We start from the raw sequence: 20,923 nt of genomic DNA, 5'->3' as shown, positions 1-20,923 counted from the left end.
GTATGTTGTTTTACGCCCCACTCGAGAATTTTCACTCATGAATTCTTGGTCTACATTCATTCACTCTTAGATACTTGAAACAATGGTAATTTAGTCAACATTTTTGCGCAGTCGTGCAATAGGGAGGAAGTCGAAAAGCAATATTTTCGTTATGGGACATACTGAATTTATTTTTACTTATTTTTACCATAAAAATAGATATTTAGGTTCTGAAACCTGTAATATTCTGAAACCTTATACTTTCAGAAATTGAACAAAATTTACAAGGGGCATGCAAAAATTCTTCGTTTGTTAATTTCCCCCTTTATGCTTCACGCTGTCTCTTTAAGTTGACTCTTTGTCACATCCAGTGATCTGGGTTTTTTTTTTGATATTGTAAATGTATCTATATTTTTATTTTTCAAAATATTTTATCGAAGCAATCATTTTAAAAAATTATATCAAGCTCAAAAGATGTATCTACTCGCGAAAGGTAAATGAAAAACTGCAAGTCTGTGGCCTATTTATTTCAGAAAAGAAAAAATACAAGAAAATTTACATTCTTGCTTTCGAGAACAATTGAGGGAATCTAAACATTTCTATTTACTGCATTTTCCAACTGCTCAATTCAATGCCTATTTAAAGGTCAATCATTCAATTAATTGTGCTCTTTTATGCACATATGATTGAAATTTGTTTTACTGCAAGTATTCCTTCGCAACTAGGTTAAGGGCTACCCAAAGGTAGAACAGCGTATGCAGAGCCTCGGGAATTCGATTATGACGTCACGGTGAAATTGTACAAATGAATCTCGGCGAATAAATAATAATTTTCTTTTTCATATACTCTTACATACTTTGATTTCTCATGATTATTGTATTTATTAATCAATGTGTAACTTATCTTGTCAGTAGAACACTAATCGAATGTAAAATCAAAACCAACTTGATCTCGCTGTACTAACAGATATGACGTCATAGGCTAGTATGACACGCAGTTTCTCTGTACTTGAGACGCAGATAAAGCTATTAGTGGAACTGAAAATATGATAATTAAATCTATATAAGCGTGATCTGACAACAATTGATTCATATTTTTGAATGCATTAATCAATAGTTCACAGTCTTATTTAATTGATAACTATTAGGTCTCTTATAAAGCCGCAGTCATGCACTTTTATATAGAAACGTACACTCAATCATATGTACAACCCCTCCAAAATCAACGTTCAACGATATCCGCTTGATTATAAATTATAATATTTTATACACATGTAGATACTGTCCCTACTATTTTGAAAAGTGCTGGGAGCAAGTTGTGCGCTGTCTTTTTTTCCGTAGTTTTACATTTCTTCAATGCGTATAGTGTAAATGCACATACTTTATCAAAAGTCGGCTAAATTTTATATAATTCCCGGGAAGTGAGAAGTTGCTCCCAGCACTTTTCGGGTTAAGAAATTTGTCTTAAATAAAACACAATCAATTTCATAGTGAAAAAATATCCGTATACCGTTGAACTTTTACGATCTTTGTATCCGTACATATTTTTTCTAATTTTAAACATGTCACGTGACAAACAGCTGATGTACATGAAGTCGCGTTGTCCGAGCTCGGTTGAGACCCCATACATACATATGCATTAGTATAGTTCACATTAAATTAAAACTAATGCTAATAAAAAAGAATATTAATATTATATTGATTTTTTCGGAATATTTTAAGGCTTATTTCCTATGGGCGGCCTTAACCTAGCTGCGTTGTCGCTTTAATCTTAAACAACTCTGTACTTTACCGTTGTCAATCAGACACCAAATGGAAAGATGTCATTGTCTCTGACATTTTAGAAACCCTGAAGGTACAATTTTAGTCAAAAACTATATGTCAAATTGTCCATTAAGAAAGTTTTAACCTAATAGCAAAAGGACTTGGTAGAATAGTCTTTTTAGTATGTGAAGGTCAAAAGATTGCAATTAGTTACTTATGTCAAAATAGGTTAAACCTTAAAGTTGTTTTTTTTTTAAAATCTGGGTTTTCGTCAATTTATAACTAAAAGCTCAAAATCTACAGATATGAGGTACATTTTATTTTTCTTTTGACGCACTGAGTCAATCGATAGTAAACATTTATGAAACTGTCTGACTCATCATTTCTTTCCAATAAGAAAAAGACACAATTGTGTTAGCATAATTGTCTATCTGTCAGTCTGTTTGTCACAAAAATCTGTCTTTGTGATATAAGTTTGCAAGCCTTGGATGAAATTAAATTAAGTATAGTGTGCTATTGTCAAACTTTATTCACCGGTATTAAATAAAAGTGGCATATGACTGAACCCAGTAAATTGGGTAAAAAATTAACCTTCTTCAGTCGATAACTTTATATTACATATGTGTAACATGTTGTCCACCTTCTTTGGTAGGGTTTTTTAAAGCAATATGAGCTGCAACTTTGAAGTCAGAATTTTTTGTTGCAAAATTGTAAATAACTTTTTCAATGACCAAAAAAGTAATATTAATAAATTTCTGTTGTTCATATTTGCGATGGGAGAATTATTTTTAAGCTTCGATTGAATCAAAATCGCATTATTGTCGTCCTGTACAATAATGATTTCTTATATAAAACTGTATGTTTAATTGTACATGTATATAGAAGTCTTTATCCTGCTTTATTTTAGTTTGATTGATTATTAACGTTTAAGTTACATATCAATTTATCATAATAACACATTTTAACAACAAAATAGAATTTCCAAAAAATGCAGCTCATATTGCTTTAAAACAAAGGATATCCTTTTTATTTTCATTAACCATTGATACTCTGCAATAAAGATAGCGATCTATCAACAACCTAACACTATTGAATGCAATGGGTAACGTTGAACCTAAAGCAGTCTGCAAAAGCAGCATAATTTCCACAAACGGTAAAGTTTGAAACAGCTTGGAGAGCTGAAGGTTATCGGGGCAAGACAATGTTATATGAAATATATGATTTTTTTTAAAGAAACTCTTTGACCAGCCAAGTCAATTGAATCCAAAACATTGAAAGTAATAACACGGGTGAAAAGTTGTTTTTGTGAATTTTAGCATGAAAATAGTCTTCAACATTTGATTTGATAATACATGTAGACTGTATTTGCTGACAATGGCAATGTATCGACCAAAAAACTTGTGAAATGACGAATTAAAACGACTCTGTTCATATTCTAGATCTTGTTTCATCAACATGTTCGTCAATAGCTTGTCTCGATTTAGAAATTGTTCTCACGTAGAACTGAGAAACATAAACTCCATATGCATGTACATGAGAAAGATTGAAAAGGTGAAATCATCAAGTATACCATTAACGTCTTTTTCATTAAAAAAGCATCCAAATATGAAACAGATGTGTTAGACTCTGTGGTATCTTTAATTTTAAGCTCACTGGGATACAATTGTATATCGACTTGACATAATATATCTGTTTATTGATTATGCGTCGTCGATATATATAAATGTCGAAAAGAAGGCACAACAAGGCTTTTCTTCCTCTCATATTTAAGATTGTTGTAGAGAGCATGTTCATGTATTATTATTATTTTTCATACGATAACGTAGAGCTCTATGAATAATTCACATTAATCTTAGCGACAGACTTAAAACTATTAATTTGATGTGAGAACCATTTTACATGCTATGGACGGCTTGCATTGCATTGATTCTCTAGTATACGTCTTTTATTTAACAAATGCAGCAGTATAATGTATAAATCGTCTTTAAGAAAGGAAAAAATGATAACAAGATGTATTCGCTTAACAAAGATGGATAATTAAATAAAAGCACTGGAAAAAAGTTCAGACATATGCAAACGTTATTACTTCTATCATTGGTTCATTTATTTATTCCGCAGGACTGTCAGAAATACCGTGATATACTAGTATATTGCTTACAAAGAAGGGTCTAAAACCTTCAGCAGAGCAACCAGATTATATGATATAGGAGTATTTGTTCAAAGTTATTGTAATCTATTAATAACATTTATATGAAGAACAAATTGCATTACTTGTTTTATGTTTCTCCTAGACTAGTGATTGCTACATGTATCTACTATGTTTCATCTACATGTAAGCTTTGATGGTATCGATTTTGTTCCAATTGAACTTAAAATTTGTATAGGGTCAAGACATACTACTGAATTGGTGTACATGTAATTAATAGTTTTCCACTACTACACTGTATACGTAGATATAAAATATTCGAATACAATTACATATAATATCAAAATTTATCCACCTGTGAACTTGACAACTTCTAACAAGTTGACTGCAAGAAATACACATATGTATTGTATTTTAGATTCATTAATAATAATAATTAATAATTCAAACTCCAAGGGTCCGAGTTAAATTAATCGATAAAAATAATGTTCATTCTATATATTAACCCAATTACATTGAAATTATGGGGAAAAAATCGTCAAATAATCCTTTTCCTGAAAATTATACGTCTAAAATCCTCATCAATGCCACAAGATTGATGACAATTTACAGTTATTTTACGACTCCTCAATCAAATGGATTAACTATTGGCATAGTAGTATCTTGATGCGAATTAGGAGGATGCGGCCTTTTGCAATAATGGACATAAAACGTGATGATCATTTATAGTGATTCTTATCAGGTCTGTTCAAATTGCGGTTCTTCATTACCCATTCATCCATTCTGAACGGAATTCTTGCAGACTGTTCAAGTTATTAGAACGTCAGTAGATAGTACTTGGATCTTTTTTCATTAATCTTTGCTTTCCTAGTGCTTTCTGTCTGCAAAGATAAACAGTTTAGAATAAAGCATGTCAAGAGCACTTCATGAGCAAAGATAAATTAGACAGAAAGAATTCAAATAAAAAGTTTTAAAAGAGCAATTATTTCATATCAATGTCAATCGATACTCTGATAAGAGGTAATACCTAATGAAGTAAATGACCATTATTCTGTTATAAAATTTTCATATATCTTTTATTAAATTTTGCTCCAAAGGTACATGTATGACTATGAATTTGTTATGTATTATGTATACAATTTCTTTTTATAATCATAAGCTGTAAAAAAAAAAATTAGCACCAGGGAGCCGAGGGATGATGGCCCTTTATAATTGAAATATATTTTACGTATCTTTCACTACTAAAATGTTTTTATTTCAGACAGAACAGAGAGTGTTCCTCTGCGTCCTCTTTCTGTTCATCCTAAGTGGAAACTCCATGGTTCTTATTGTCATCATCCGGACCAGAAAGCTCAGATCAAGAATGAATATTTTCATGGCAAACTTGGCATTGGCAGGTTATTATTTCTACTTTTATATTAATTTATATACGTTATACGTTGTGCGCTACTCAGATATAATGTCTCAGTTCAGACAGAGTTAGGAAATTGTTCTTTCTCAGGTAATTTTTTTAATCATTTGTTTGTAATTATCTTGTGTCTTTAACTTCAATGTCATTTATTAAAGAGTGAACCACGCCTCATTTATATTTGAATATTTAACTAGAAAAATCGTCAATAGTAACCAAGCAACAAAATTTTGATTGATTGATTGTATAGTGTTTAACGCCGAGTCGGCAATATTTCAGCCATATTTCGGCGAATCAAAATTTTGTAATAAACTTGATGATTCAATATTCTATGATTAACTTCCTATGTTAATTAACAATGTACATTTGTCAACTGCATATGCAGTTTATGTCTCATTGTTGATTCAATATATAAAAGCGTGCTCTACATGCCTATGGAATGCCATATACGACAGCCAACTGCTTACTGCCAACTGCTGACTGCTTACAGCCAACTGTCAGCTGCTTACTGCTAACTGCCACACATATTTGAATAAATCTTATTTTTATATTGATATTTATGTGAATTTAAAAAAAAAAAGAAAAAACAGGCGCGGATCCAGGACATTTTTTCCAAGAGGGTCACTCATGTTAAAGAAAATCCAACCCAGAATTTCTTGACAAGAAAAAAAACGTAAAGTCCTTTCCTTAATGTGAAAATTTATTTCGGCCGGGGAGAGGGGGGTTCTCATGCGTCATACCTTCATGTCTCTGACATTTTATTATACCAACTTAACACAAATCCGCGTTTTCGGGTGGGGAGGGGGGGGGTTTCTTAGGTCCCTTTTAGTTGATTTATTTTATACATTGAATAACTTTTAGTTGGTTTAGTTTGTGCATTAAATAACTTTACAATTTTCAGAGGGTGGTCCGGACCTGTCTCTCTAGATCTAGATCTATGCATGTAAAATATATCTTATTTGTAAAAACAAAGAGATATAAATGTTTGATCGGCGTTTTCTAAGTGGAGGGTCCATGGTCAGTTTTAGTTCGTTTAGTTTATACATTAACCCATGACTGTACACATTTTAAATTCCCCACCCCATCCCCAAGATCTTTGAATGTGAAACATTATAACACACAGAGATATACATCTTTAATTTGAGGAAATTTTTAACTATAGAATATAATGAAAAATGTAAATTTATTTTCAAAACATCTTTATCTGCGAAACGACAATTTTTTTTTTTTTTTATATAAAATTTTCTCTCTTCAAGGGTTTTGTTGTTTCCGGGGGGGGGGGGTTACTTCTTTAAAGATTAAAAGCAAAAAATATATAATCATTTTATTACCTATTTCAAATAAGAAAATAGAAATAAACAATGCACTTTATCAATGGCATATATTAAATATTACATAAATTAAAACATAATGGTCATTAATTTTACCATGCTGGGTGACCTCTTGGAAAAAATGTCCTGGATCCGCGCCTGGTTTTTTTCTTCTTTTTGAAAATTCATATAAATGTCAATATAAACATAAAATTTATTCAAATATATGTGGCAGTTGGCAGTAAGCAGCTGACAGTTGGCAGTAAGCAGTTAGCAGTTGGCAGTAAGCAGTTGGCTGTCGTATATGGCATTCCATAACATGTGGACATTATCTAAAAAAAAAAAAAAAAAAAAAAGACGAGACAAGCTATTTACATACAGATTGATGAAATAGGAATAAAAACAGTCTTGCTGAAAATCAACATTTAGCAAGCTGTATGGTTGATTCAATCACTTTGTTAGCTACTATATTCTATAGCTTTTCAAATGTTGACTGCAATTTTTCATACTTTTTGTTAGGACATTATTAAAACACTGACTTGTGTACGAGTTTTATCTGGTTGCCCGATCAGAACAAATGGTATGCGGTGGGTATGGCCGGTTAAGTTGACAGGGGATGCTTCCTACTCCATGGCACTTTATCCCACCTCTGATGTTTTAATTAAAAGCTTCTTGTTTGCTCTGCTTTTTTCAATGAGCTTTATTAATATCCGTTTCTTTATATAAGACTATTTGAAATATTCATCTGATGATAAAAAAATATATATGATATATTACTGCTGTTTTGAGTTTCATAAAAACATATAATTCAATTTATAGTTGAAAAAACATGTTCCATCTGTTAAAATTTCAAGATATATTTAATGTAAATTGTGGAAACTGTGATCAAAGCATGATCGAAAAGATTAGTTGTTTGTTTCGAAAGTACACAAAATCTTTTTGATCCAAGTAAAAGCTTTCATGAAATCTACACTTAAAGATCGGCTTCACGAAAAACTGATTGAAATTGTGGTAATAAAAAGTTAAAATAGCTTTAGTTAAAAGTAGGAATTCATTAATTCAACAGTAATGATTGCCCAAGGCTATAATTTTCTCAGGCAAACCTTTAGGAGTTAAAATGTAAGACGTCTCTGATATTCGAGCTCTTGTCTGGATGCAGAGGATCAAAAGTGAAGTTTATTAATTATAAAATACCCGAGGGATAATGTTCTTTTACAACCCCCATACTTTTGTAGTAATAAACCTTCAAAATCGTTCGATTAGATTTAAGGTAAGGTTACTAAGATAAGGAGTAATTCAATTGCTATTTCTGTTTTATATATATATAGATTCTTTAAAGTTATATAATACTTCTGACCATAATATTACTTATTTCAATAAAGTTCGCTTTATTTGTTAAAAATATCGATTTGCAAACTGATAATTTTACAATAGTAAGAATCATTTACGATTGCTTAAGGTGCCAAATTAAGGTATGATGATATGAAATGGTCAAGTTATTGTAATTACAATTCTAGAAAAAAATATGTTTTCATTATTCAGATGTACTGGTAGGATTCTCTGTGCTAATCGATGTCTTAGAGAAGTTCTTCGTGGATTGGCATGGCGGTGATGTATTGTGTAAAGCAGTCAGATTCTATCAGGGAGTGGCATCTTATGGATCCACGTACGCTCTGGTGGCGCTTAGTATTGACAGGCTTGATTGTGTAGCAAGACCGCTTCAAACCATGGGAAAAGGTTACGTCTTTTGAAATGGAATAAAAAGCTCATAGATTTTCAATGATATTTTTATGTCGAACATGGTATCTTTCAATGTTATTTTAAAGGCATTTAAAAACTGACATTTTAAAAAAGAATAATTGAGATTGTGTTGTTTCTGTCACTAACATGTCAAAGGTATTTTAAAGACATTTTAAAAGTGAAAAAAAAAAGAATCATTGTTTGAATTTGTTTTGTTTCTAACATGCCAGCAGTCCACAATGACATAAAATTTCCTTAAGTACCAGTCCGTGTAAAAATCATGCAAAAGTGATATTTGAGTGATACACTCAGGTTCTCAGAATTCAATGATTTTCCACACATAGATTTCTCTTGGCCTATGATCCATGTTTGTAAAATAAAAAATGTTTTGGATCATGGTTACTATGGAAACCTGATCAAAGTAATTTCCTTAGCAACCAGCCAATTTTTCTATTTGAAGACACTGAAAATCGCTGATATTTAAAGCCTGAAATTATATATAAAAACTTTAACAATAATTCTCATTTACTGGTATGATAAAGACACACACTTTATTTGTTTATTACACACAAGACATTGATTTTTTATCTGAAGCTAGTACTATGGTAGACATCAGGATATATGTATGTGTTTGCTTTTTTGCTGATTCAGCATTTTCCTTGATTTTGACAATATTCAAGGTCAATTTAAAAAAAATACCAAGCTAATACATATTTTGCATGACTTTCACATAAAAGTAGAGAACTTTCTCTTTTACAGATTGACTTTGAAAGCGTGGGTTTTTTGAAAAATCCTATTCGTTGCCTAGCAACAAAATTGGATGTTTTGATAACTAAAAAGTGAAAAATGGTAAAGGGTTGGGTCAAAATCTTATGAATTTTTATCTTTTTGTGGCAGATACAATTTTTCAAGTAAGAGAAAATAACTCTCATATAATTTTAAAAGGAAAGAATAATTTATAATCATTAATCTCCATAGCAACAGAAATTTTTCCCTAGCAACAATGCAAAAACAGTTATATTTTCGCCCTTTTAAAAAATTATATTAGAAATAAATCGACAATTATTTTCAAAATTGTAATCAGGCAAATTGTCAATTTAATATGGGTTTGAAATAAGTAAATTTTACATTATTAACCCATGGCAACATTTCTGACAACCTAGCAACCAATTGCAATGTTGTAACCACTTTACCTTTTTACATACAGTCATTTATTTTTGAAGTTGAAATAATAGTTTCCAAAAAAGGCCTTCTGAATGAAAAATAGAAACAAATAGATACAAGTAGTATATATCAAAATACCTCTGTTGATGAAAAGATTTCATAGAGTAACTAATTCTTGGGTTGCCATGGTAATAAGTTGCACACTGGCCAAAAAAACTTTTTGTTTGCAAAGTACACTACAGCTGTACTTGGCCCCCAGTTTTTGCTTAATGGGCTAAACTAACTGGTTATTCAAGCACCTTTAGCATTCGTTTTTCTACATAAAGTATATTTTTTATGATTACCATGGATATAATAACGTGATATTGATTTAATGTAGCTTAGGTACTATTCTATTACCTGCAGAACTGTAGCTCTCTGCTTGAGAAAATTCGGACAGATAAAGCAGAGAGCTACAGATCCAAGCGTTGTAAAAACCTTCGATTTACGCCGACGATTTTTTGTCGCTCACGTCGGGTATTTTTTCTTCTATTTTATAATTCCCTCAGCTTTAAAAAGGTATTTTATAATTATAATCATACATTAAACTTAAATTCTTGATAATTTACTTACCATTCAACGCTAACAAATGGCTGTTTTTGGTTACGGACGTCAAAACGGAACTCTTTTAAACGGACAAACTATGAAACTACAAAACTATTTACATGACTGTTTCGGACCGTTAAAAGGTATATAAACTTTAATAAATTATAAAAAAAATAAGAGTTAAATATATAATTAACAAGTTGCTGTCCTTTTAAAAAGGACTGCAATACATGGACCATATGCATGTGTTTCTAACCGAAATTCAATATATTTAAAAATACAGTTATCTGCCAGCTTGTGACTGATTGCATAGGCGTCGGAACCGGGGTATGGGGGAGGATTAGCCCCCCTTTTTTCCAAATTTATACTTAGTATAGACATTGAACATTGCTGCGTAGGTTTAGCCCCCCCCCACTTTCCACCGACAAGTCGCAGTATAGGTTAAAAAAGAGGAAAGTGGTGGTACTGTTCAAAGTCTGAACCTGACCCCCCCCCCCTCCCCCGCCCCTCGAAATAGGATTTTCGTGTTTGGGAAAATGACATTTCCCTGTGTTTTTGTTTTTGTTTTTTTGCTTGTCAGGTTTTTTGAAGGTGTAGTTTTTTTTTTACACATAGCCCCCAGCACCCACACTTTCAATTTGCTTCCGACGCCAATGGATTGTAGTCTCAAAGCAAAATTCTTTAATTTTATCTCCGATTTATACGGAAGAAATCTATCATGGTAAAAATAGATCTGATGGTTCACGTGTGGCACAGCTCTGTAGTACTCAGATTTTTTGTCAGAGCCCCCCCCCATGAAAAACAGTTGCTACCGACCTCTATGAGACGGTAATTGGATGACTGAAATATCAAATTATTTTGCGAGCCTTGATGCACAAAATTAATGCCGGTGAAAACTTGTTTTATCTTTTAAAAGCTTTAACTAGTCGTTGAATGACGTTTTTCATTCAAGTTGTTAGTTACATGTATTGATATACGGCAAGTTCTTCCTACTTTGTGAAATGCTTGTGCCATAAAACATGTCGAATCAATAAAAGTATACGTATAAGAAAAAAATTCGGATCTGACCCTAAATATATAGATGCGATATGCACGATTTGCCAATTCATGACATTGATTCTAATTCGAATAGGGCGAATTATTCTACGGGCAAGTTGCCTAAGGTGCGAACTCTCTAGCATATTCGCGCATGCGTAGCCTGTCGTTTGCCCATGGCATCCTGTTTAGCCTCGCTTATATATTTACTGCGTGGACCTCAGGGTCCACGCAATTATAGGATACAATTCTAAAAGCCAGAGAAAGTTAAAACAACACAAAATAAATTACCTGAAGTAGCGACAAAAAATCGTCGGCGTAAATCGAAGGTTTTTACAACGCTAGGATCTGAGGCTCTCTGCTTCATCTGTCCGAATTTTCTCAAGCAGAGAGCTACAGTTCTGTAACTACTATTCTGTGTTCAAGATAAAGGCTCTCATAAAGCTTTGTTAAATTTTACAGGCAAGGACATCTACGAATTTTTGTGAAACCTCGTTAAGATTTCTCTAAAGGTTGAAACTTATTTATGACATTTTTTTTGTGAAAATGTCTATTGGTTTTGAAAATATCTGGTAATCAATCGCTTTACTTTGAAATGGAAGATTGATTGATTGATAGTATGTTTTTAATGTCCCTCTCGAGATTTTTTTTTTATTCACACAACATAAAGCATTATATACATATTTCAAAAGAAACAGAATGATGTTTTTTATTTTAAGAAAGAAAGAGCAATAGAGAGAGAGAGAGAGAGAGAGGTGAGCAACAGAGAGAGAGAGAGAAAGAGCATCTCGAGAATTTTTCATTTTTAAGGAGACACCACCACTTGCCGGTGGAGAGGTGCAAATTGTATCCTGTACTCGGCATTTACGGCCCTTTTAAGAGCAGTGATGGATCTTTTTTGTGCCGGCACCTATTGTGACATGGGACCTTGGTTTATACGGTCTCATCCGAAGGACCAGTCTCCACGTCCCACAGTGGAATTCGAACCCGTGACATAGGGATCAGCTCCTTACTTTTCATCTCTAGAGCAGATGCTCTAACGACTGCGCCACGCGTGCGACTGAAATGGAAAAAGACATTACCATATCACTTTTTTCTAGTACTTACAAATTCTTTTAAAGAGAGAGGTGAGTTAGCGCTGGAGCCATCATAAAACACAGAGGTAGATTTCAGAACCACTGGAACTTTAATTTGCTGAATTGATAAATTATTAATAAGAAGGTACTTAGGGGGTTGGTGGTGGTCTCCATTCAGAATAATGAATTCTTGAGTGGACTTGACAATGACACAGCTCAATAACTCTGCTATATAAGCATTCTGTGTTTTACTGTTATGGGGTGAAAAATAAAAGACCAATAGAACAAATGGGCACCTAGTTTATAATATTCCAGTGCCCTACCATTTTGTCCTTGCATCTTCTTGGCTCTTTCCAGCAAGCTAAAAAAATAGCCTAGGTTATACTAGTAATTCTGAACTTGCCTGAATGATCAAGTGAGGTAGTAAAAACTAGGTACAGTATTTATTATAATTTTAGAAATGACTGATCTCTTCAGTCTTGGCATTATAATTACTAAGAATTGAATGAAAAGACTGAAGATAATTAATATAGAAGAATATTTAATGATATTTGAGTAACTGAATATCTAATGATATTTGAGTAACTGTTACTTTATATACATTTTTATGCCCCCACCACACCCCGTAAACGAATAAACGAAGTTTCGGGGGGCATATAGTTTCTTTCGTGCCCGTAGGTCTGTCTGTCTGTTTTTCCGCAATTTGCCTATAACGTTTGATTTAGTGGAGCTATGACTTTCATATTTCACATGTGTATTCCTTGATAAGACCTTTCTTTGGGTACCACCAAATTTGACCTTGGAGTTTGACCTGCTTTTACACAAAAATTCCAAACTTTTACTTTGTTCATATCTTTTGAACAATAGATACCAGGACTTTTATACTTTACATATGTATTTTTTGTGGCAAGACCTTTCATTGAGTACCAACAACTTTGACCTTTTGACCTTGGAGATTTCCGTACTTATGAAAAAACTTTAACCTTGGCCATAACGTTTGGACAGTAAGGGCTTTCATACTTCACATAAATGCATGTTATCCTTGTGATAAGGCGCCTCATTGGATAACTTTGACCCTTTGACCTTGACATTGGAGTCTGACCTACTTTTCAAATACAACTTTGAACATAATTTTTGAAAGGTAAGAACGAAGGCTTTCATATTTCCAGTATTCATATCTTGTGACAAGACCTATAATTTGATATCAAGATCCTTGACCTTGGAGTTTGACCCTATTTTACACAAAAAATCCAAACTTTTACTTTGGCTCTAATTTTTAAACGGTAGATACATGTACTAAAAATTTCATATTTCAAATATCAATTCTTTGTGGCAACATCTTTCATTTGAAACCAACAATTTTGACCTTTTGACTTTTACCTTGGACATTTCCATACTTACGAAAAAACTTTAGACATAACTTTTGAACAGTAAGGGCTAGGTCTTTCATAATTTACATATGTAATTCTTGTAACAAGACCTTTTATTAGATATCAACAACTTTGACCCTTTGACCTTGGACTTGGATTTTGACCTACTTTTTACAAACTTTAACCTTGGCCATAACTTTTGAACGGTAAGGGCCAGCACTTTCATACTTCCCATAAATGTAATCTTTGGAACAAGGCCTTTTTTTTAAAAACCAACAACCTTGACCCTTTGACCTTGACCCTGGAATTTGTCCTACCTTCAAAAACGTTAACCTTTGAACAGGTGGTGTTAGGTTTTATATTTACAATTGTATTTTTTTTCTATATTTTACCCCAGAAAACTACATTAGTTCAATATGCACTACATTACTCTCTGTACCTTTGTAAAAGGAAACATAAATATATGTTTGATTGTTTCTTAATTTGATAATTATATAAAATCAATTCGTCTAATCATTTGTGTGATTATTATTGAAAGCGATGGTCAAGATATTTATTCATGAACTGTCAATTTTCAATATGCATTTTGATTTCATATTACATGTAATTTCTTCATTTTTAGGAGAGAGAAGTGCATTATTTTGTAGAAAAAGGAGCCAATAGGCCCACATTATTCAAGCACTTTTGCCTTGAAGGAACAGAAATCAGATCAGTTTGAAATGTCTACGGGAGACAAACTTGAATTTACACTACCTGAAGATGCTTCCATTTCAAAATTACTAATCACAGTTTTGTTGTTCTTGAGGGGAAGAATTTTCAAAATACTTTTTCCCAATATTCTTTTGTAAACTTTAACCCTTGTTGTGGCCCTGAACTAACCTCGGGTGTCATTAAATCTACACTACGTAAGGATACTTCTGTATTAATATGACTTATAATGGTTTTGCTGTTCTAAAGAAGAAGTAAGATATTTGGGCCCCTGTTGTGTCTGTGCCCAACCCCAGGGGTCATGTTTTGAAAAAAAAACTTGATTTTACACTATCTGATCACTGGCGGATTTAAGGGGGGCGTGAGGGCGCACGCTCCCCCTCCCCCCCCCCCCCCCAAATTTTCAAAGTGTGATGTGACTTATATTTATAATACCACATTTTGGTACAAAACTAACCAAACCACTGTTATTCTGCCTGGTTTTACTCTTAAAATACACAAAAAACCAGGAGCTTCCAGGGGCTGCGCTCCCTGGTCCCCCACCATTCAAAGTATGATATGACTAGTATTAAAGACGTCGTACTTTGGTACCTTACTAACTTATACCACTATTAGTTAGTAATAAGTAAGTAAATCGTTTATTATAGTGGCATGTGTTACAATACAATGAGAATTGAGAAACATTCAATACAATTATTCAAACATCCGGACCTGTATGCCACTTTTAACAAAAATAATTGAAAAATATGCACTATTATTTTGCCTGGTTTTACTTTTAAATACACGAAAACCCAAGAGCTTCCAGGGGCTTCGCCCTGGACCCACTGATGGCCTTAAGGCCGTCCCCAGACCCCTTGCCTCAACAAAGTTATCCACGCCCCCCTAACCACAAATCCTGTATCCGCCCCTGCTGATGATACTTCTCTATATGTCTAATTATGGCTTAGCGGTTCTTGAGAAGATTTTTTTAAGATACATGTATTTCCTATATATTCCAATTGTATACGTTAACCATCTGTTGTGGCTCTGCCCTACCCACAGGGGTCATGATTTGAATAACATTGAATCTCCATAACCCGAGGATACTTCTATGCCTAATCATGATTTTGCTGTTCTCGAGAAGAAGACTTAAAAACAATACAAAGACATTTTCTCTACATTCATACGCTAAACTTTGAACTCCGCTTCTGGAAAGTTATGGTGAAATGGTTCTTAATAAGATACAAATGTGAAAAGTCTACAGACAAACAGACAGGCAGATACCAAACAAAATGTTAACAGAAAAGCATTTATACACCAATGAAATGTTTCTAGAATGTAAAGCTGTAGAATTTTTTTACTAAGAATTTTTAAATGATGAATTAATCTCAATGATAATATTTTTTTACCCGAAACATTAGTACATTTCAAAATTTGGTTATATTACGCAGTTGCTAAGCAACACTAGCTTCAAAGCGTACTCATGGTAACCATAAAAATATATAGTTTCTTAAATTATGAATTTTAAAGCTTTCTGTGTGCTTGCTTATTGCAATGCTAGCAAAAGTATTACTAGTAATTATTAATGGAAGCTAGAATTTCAAATATTTTGGTCACAGATAGTTTGCTTTCTGGTCATTGTGCATTAAGTTGCCATGGCAACCCAAGTATAATTTGATTATGGAATCTTGTCATCCATTCAAATGTTTTGTTACATAATGATATTGTATCTGAAGCTACTTATTTTTTCATTTATAACGTCTTTTGTGGAAGATCTCATTTCAGCCCTAAAATTTTAGCGAAAAAAATGCCTGAATGTAAAAGTAAATTGTAGATACCAAAGTGGTCGTTAAGTGTTCAGAATTGTACCCATGGGTCAATAAAGTACTAAAATAACTTTATCAGACCCATATTAAATTGACATTGATGCCCAATCGCATTTTTAAGAAAAAATGTCTATTCGTACCTATCAAAATCTATACCAAAAAGGCCAAAAAATAACTGTTTTTGCATTGTTGCTAGGGAAAAATTCCTGTTGCCATGGAGATTAATGATTATAAATTATTCTTTCCTTTTAAAATTATATGAGAGTTATTTTCTCTTACTTGAAAAATTGTATCTGCCACAAAAAGATAAAAATTCATAAGATTTTGACCCAACCCTTTACCATTTTTCACTTTTTAGCTATCAAAACATTCAATTTTGTTGCTAGGCAACGAATAGGATTTTTCAAAAAACCCACGCTTTCAAAGTCAATCTGTAAAAGAGAAAGTTCTCTACTTTTATGTGAAAGTCATGAAAAATCTGTATTAGCTTGGTATTTTTTTAAAATTGACCTTGAATATTGTCAAAATCAAGGAAAATGCTGAATCAGCAAAAAAGCAAAAACATACATATATCCTAATGTCTACCATAGTACTAGCTTCAGATAAAAAATCAATGTCTTGTGTGTAATAAACAAATAAAGTGTGTGTCTTTATCACACCATTAAATGAGAATTATTGTTAAAGTTTTTATATATAATATCAGGCTTTAAAGATCAGTGATTTTCAGTGCGTTCAAATAGAAAAATTGGCTGGTTGCTAAGGAAATTACTTTGATCAGGTTTCCATAGTAACCATGATCCAAAACATTTTTTATTTTACGTACATGGATCATAGGTCAAGAGAAATCTATGTATGGAAAATCATTGAATTCTGAGAACCTGAGTGAATCACCTTTTGCATGATTTTTATATGGACTGGTACTTAAATAAAAACTTTGCGTGCCATCAGTCTAATGTATCTGATTTCATGCATGTCAAAATATGAAGAAAATCTAAGTTTTGTGTCCAACATTATCATTTTGGTTCAATAACACTCAATGCAACTTAAATCTTGTTTGAGATTATTTTTAACTGCCTGAACACCTCGACTTTGTTGAATGCAGCCAAAATATCTTTATATTAAAGTTAAATGTTAATCTATTTTATGATCCCATTTAGGGTTTTTCTTGGAGCCAAAACCTCTAACATAGAGAAATAATGTACTTATTTCTTCCAGGGTTCCGTATCCGACTCCTCATAGGACTTCAGTGGGCATTCTCCTTGCTCTTTTCTTTACCAATGTTTATGTATGAGGATGTCGAAATTCATTCCAAACAACAATGTCACCTTCAATTTCCCGAACAATGGATGTGGAAAGTAAGTTGATGTAAAAGTTAATTTGTTTTCACGTATTTAGATTTGGAACCGTCCCGTTGTTAAATTAACGTTTCGTTGAACTGAAAACGGGAGACATATCTTGGTAAATTATCGAATTGATTAAGCTTGGTAGCTTTTACAGATCTTAGGTTGATAAATCAAGTCTTAACAAGTTAACTAACCTTTCATACTTTTATATCATTATGAATTTATATGCATAAAACAAGATAAAGTATGAAATATTTCAAAATCTGCACTTTAAATTGTTATCCAGAAAAACAGTATACTCAGAATATTACACACCTAAACAAAGTCCTTTCTATTCAAATTGAGAAACAAAGAACTAAAAGCATTTAAATTGAATTTTAATTTCTACTGACTTTTATTTCATGATAATTTTGATTCAATTAAATGTTAATGTAAATACTGTAAAATAACATATGTTCATAGGGTCAAATGTTCCTGTTAAGTAGTAATGCATATGAAATTTTACATTTCGTGGTGTCATAAGTTCGTGTGTTTCCCCATACCTCAAAGCAACGAAAATTAAACCCTCACAATGATTTCATAGTAGTAAGTGAAATCTATAACGTTTTCTATGAATTTTCTTACTGTATTGTTGACAGATCGGGAAAAGTATGTATTATATCTTTTCTAATTATATCAATAACTGTATTTTTCTTCGTTTATCTGACACCTGCATACTTTGATTTTATAGTAAATACTTATTAGTTTCCTCGGTAAATACATGATTTTAAAACGTTATTACTCATTGCTTTTCAGTTGTACGTAATTCTGGTGACTCTGGCTATCCTATTCATTCCAGCTTTGATAATAGCAGTATGTTACATTACCATAGTGACAATCGTCTGGAAAAAATCTTCGTTTACCATCTCCTCTTCAAAAAATAAAAGTGATCATTCTTGTATGGAATTATCGACAGTGATTACTAAAGGTAAAACTATGTTTCCTTAAGTAATGCATGCCATGTATGGTGTATTATCAATATTCTCAGTGTTGAATCTCGCAGTTTTCAAATTGAAGGGGAGGGGAAACAAATTGCAAATTAATTAAAATGAGTTTGGAGGAGCAATAAGTGCGATGCTGTATTTGCTAAAACATAACTTTGTTTAATTGTTATGATTTTCTATCCTTTTAATGTTTAAATCTTTACCCACGTTTCCATAGTAACCATGAACCAAAACATTTTTTTATTTTACATACATGGTTCATAGTGCAAGGGAAAACTATATGTGGAAAATCATCAAATTCTGAGAACCCTCATATATCACCCTTTGCATGATTTTTACACGGAGCTGTACTTAAACAAAGAACGTTAAACAAAAAATTATGAAATCAATTCTTTTTGTAGATAGTTTTTCTGAAGAAAAAACATTGCTAAAGCCGCCTCGACAGAGACGAGTACATTGGAAGAGAACGTGCGATTCTAGTTCTAGAGGATTAATACCAAAGGCCAAGATAAAGACCGTCAAAATGACATTTGTTATAGTTTTAGGTAAGATTTTGAATGCTTTCAGGCGATAAACATCTTTTCTTAAAAAGAATTTTGAATATTGAAATGTCTTTTGTTTCTATTTTTGTTCGTTTTATGTCTAAATTAAATAACAGTCGAAGTCAATGATTTTACTGAAGTGCTTTCTTTTGCGAAAGACCCTGATAAAATGAGAGTTAATGATACGCGTGTAATTTGTTTACACGTGGTATATTTTAACGTCCCTTCCTGGTAAGCAAAGTTTTGTCTTTTTAGATAATTCAATAATTAAAAAAAAAACAAGTACATGTTTAAGTATGCGAATTTCCTCTCCCTACTTCTATTCAAAAGTCGTTCCGAACAGTAAAAATAGTATTGAAACCGTACATCTTATCTCTACTTATTTTTGAAAATATTTTATTTTCAGAAAAATACTCTTAAATAATCAATATTTTATTTCTGTTTCCTGCTTTTAATTGTAAATTTAGTTCTAGAAATTTTATTTACAGCTTTCATACTTTGCTGGTCCCCCTACTGGATTTTCAACATTCTACAGACATTTGGACACCTGACTCCGTCTCAGACTCTCTTCGCCTTGATTGTTTTCTTTCAAAGTTTAAGTTCATTGAATAGTGCAGCAAATCCAGTGATATTTTTCATTTTTAATTCTGTTTTGTATAAAAGACTTTGTTCACCAAATACCCCGCAAACTCCACCAACGACTTCAGTTTCCAATGTATGACGTCATATCCTGTTAGTTCAAACATTTTTGTGCTCCATTATTACACTGCATATGTTGACTGTGGCTGTCTTTGATGAAGGTTTAAGTCTTCAAAGATAAGCTTTATAATGATTAATGCTTTATTCGAATTAGTTTTTATACTTGTCATGAAAAGAGGTTAAAAATTTACTATTTGGTGCTATAGTACTTGCATTGTTTGAACCGGTGACGTTTTGTTTTTTAAAATAAAGTACCGATGTTACATGTATAACTGTTTATGTTGTTTCATTTTAAATTGTCTTTAGCAAAAGGTCTCTGGTTAAAGTGTAGTTAGTGTATGTTTTTGTTGGTTTGTCTAGTATTATGTACTGGCAAACCAGCAAAACCAATCTCGATTACTCCATAAATAATATAATAACTATATTGAACACTGTATAATTCAGGGTCAATATGGACCATATTTGAAGTGCATATAACCATTTTATCGTGTAACATTTTCAAATTTCTCTTTTAAACCGACATTGCTCCAGTTTATAATGAAAATAATAGAATAACCGATTGGCATAATCTCCAACTTTATCTAATAATAACTGTCGGTGATAACGGAATATTGCTTCATAAATGAGGGAAGTTGTTTACAGAAAAGTTGAAATTATCCTGAAGTTAAGTTGTCAGTTTGCCATCAATGTCTTTTTCATAAAATGTATCCAAGTATTCTTATTATTATAATTTATTTTGAGCTTATTTATTTACGTTAAATCAACATAGGACCGCAACCGACTACTGTTGATTGATAAAACGTCGTCGATTTATCTATGTCTAAATGAAGACCAAGTAAGAGACTTCATCTTTTCATGAAGGTTTGGTTTTAAAAAACTGGTTCATGTCTGCCAATAACAGGACAATTAGTTAGAATTTCCAAATTTACGGTCTTAATCTTATCGCAGGAAATGGTTATATAAGGTTTTCAAAAAGTCGTCTCTTTTTTGCTATTCTTCGAGGTAATATCTTGTGGTTTAATTTAAAAAAAAATGTATCTCAAATATGTTTGGCACAGTATTCCTGAAGTTTCTCCTTTTGTGCTGTTACTTTTTTGCTAAGTGTAAAGAAAGAGACTTGGTTTAAAATTTTGTTGTGTATCTTTGTTTGTTTGATGATTGTTTAATCTCCCATACTCGTACGGAGATGCCATCCTTAATTGCTTTTGGAGGGCTGCAAATTAATACTTATATCGGCACTAGGGACCAATGGGCAGAGCGGTATCTT

At 32.4% G+C, this 20,923-nt stretch overlaps 1 protein-coding gene across 1 annotated transcript in view; it reads left to right on the top strand.

The window, feature by feature from the left end:
- The window catches only part of LOC134268355 (cardioacceleratory peptide receptor-like), a 37,939-nt gene extending 18,043 nt beyond the window's left edge, over window positions 1–19,896 (top strand). The window contains exons 2-7 of the mRNA XM_062750594.1: window positions 5,150–5,285; window positions 8,149–8,343; window positions 17,305–17,444; window positions 18,228–18,399; window positions 18,817–18,960; window positions 19,446–19,896. Coding sequence (XP_062606578.1) covers window positions 5,150–5,285; window positions 8,149–8,343; window positions 17,305–17,444; window positions 18,228–18,399; window positions 18,817–18,960; window positions 19,446–19,678 — 1,020 coding nt within the window. The 3' untranslated portion in view covers window positions 19,679–19,896. The remainder of the gene's footprint in view (window positions 1–5,149; window positions 5,286–8,148; window positions 8,344–17,304; window positions 17,445–18,227; window positions 18,400–18,816; window positions 18,961–19,445) is intronic.
- Window positions 19,897–20,923: the final 1,027 nt, after the last annotated feature.

Source organism: Saccostrea cucullata, unplaced genomic scaffold, assembly GCF_032062105.1.
Source record: "Saccostrea cucullata isolate Sc308-1 unplaced genomic scaffold, CSIRO_AGI_Scuc_v1 ctg2336, whole genome shotgun sequence".
In the NCBI taxonomy this organism is placed as follows: Eukaryota; Metazoa; Mollusca; class Bivalvia; order Ostreida; family Ostreidae; genus Saccostrea; species Saccostrea cuccullata.
This window is presented reverse-complemented; position numbering and strand designations above follow the sequence as displayed.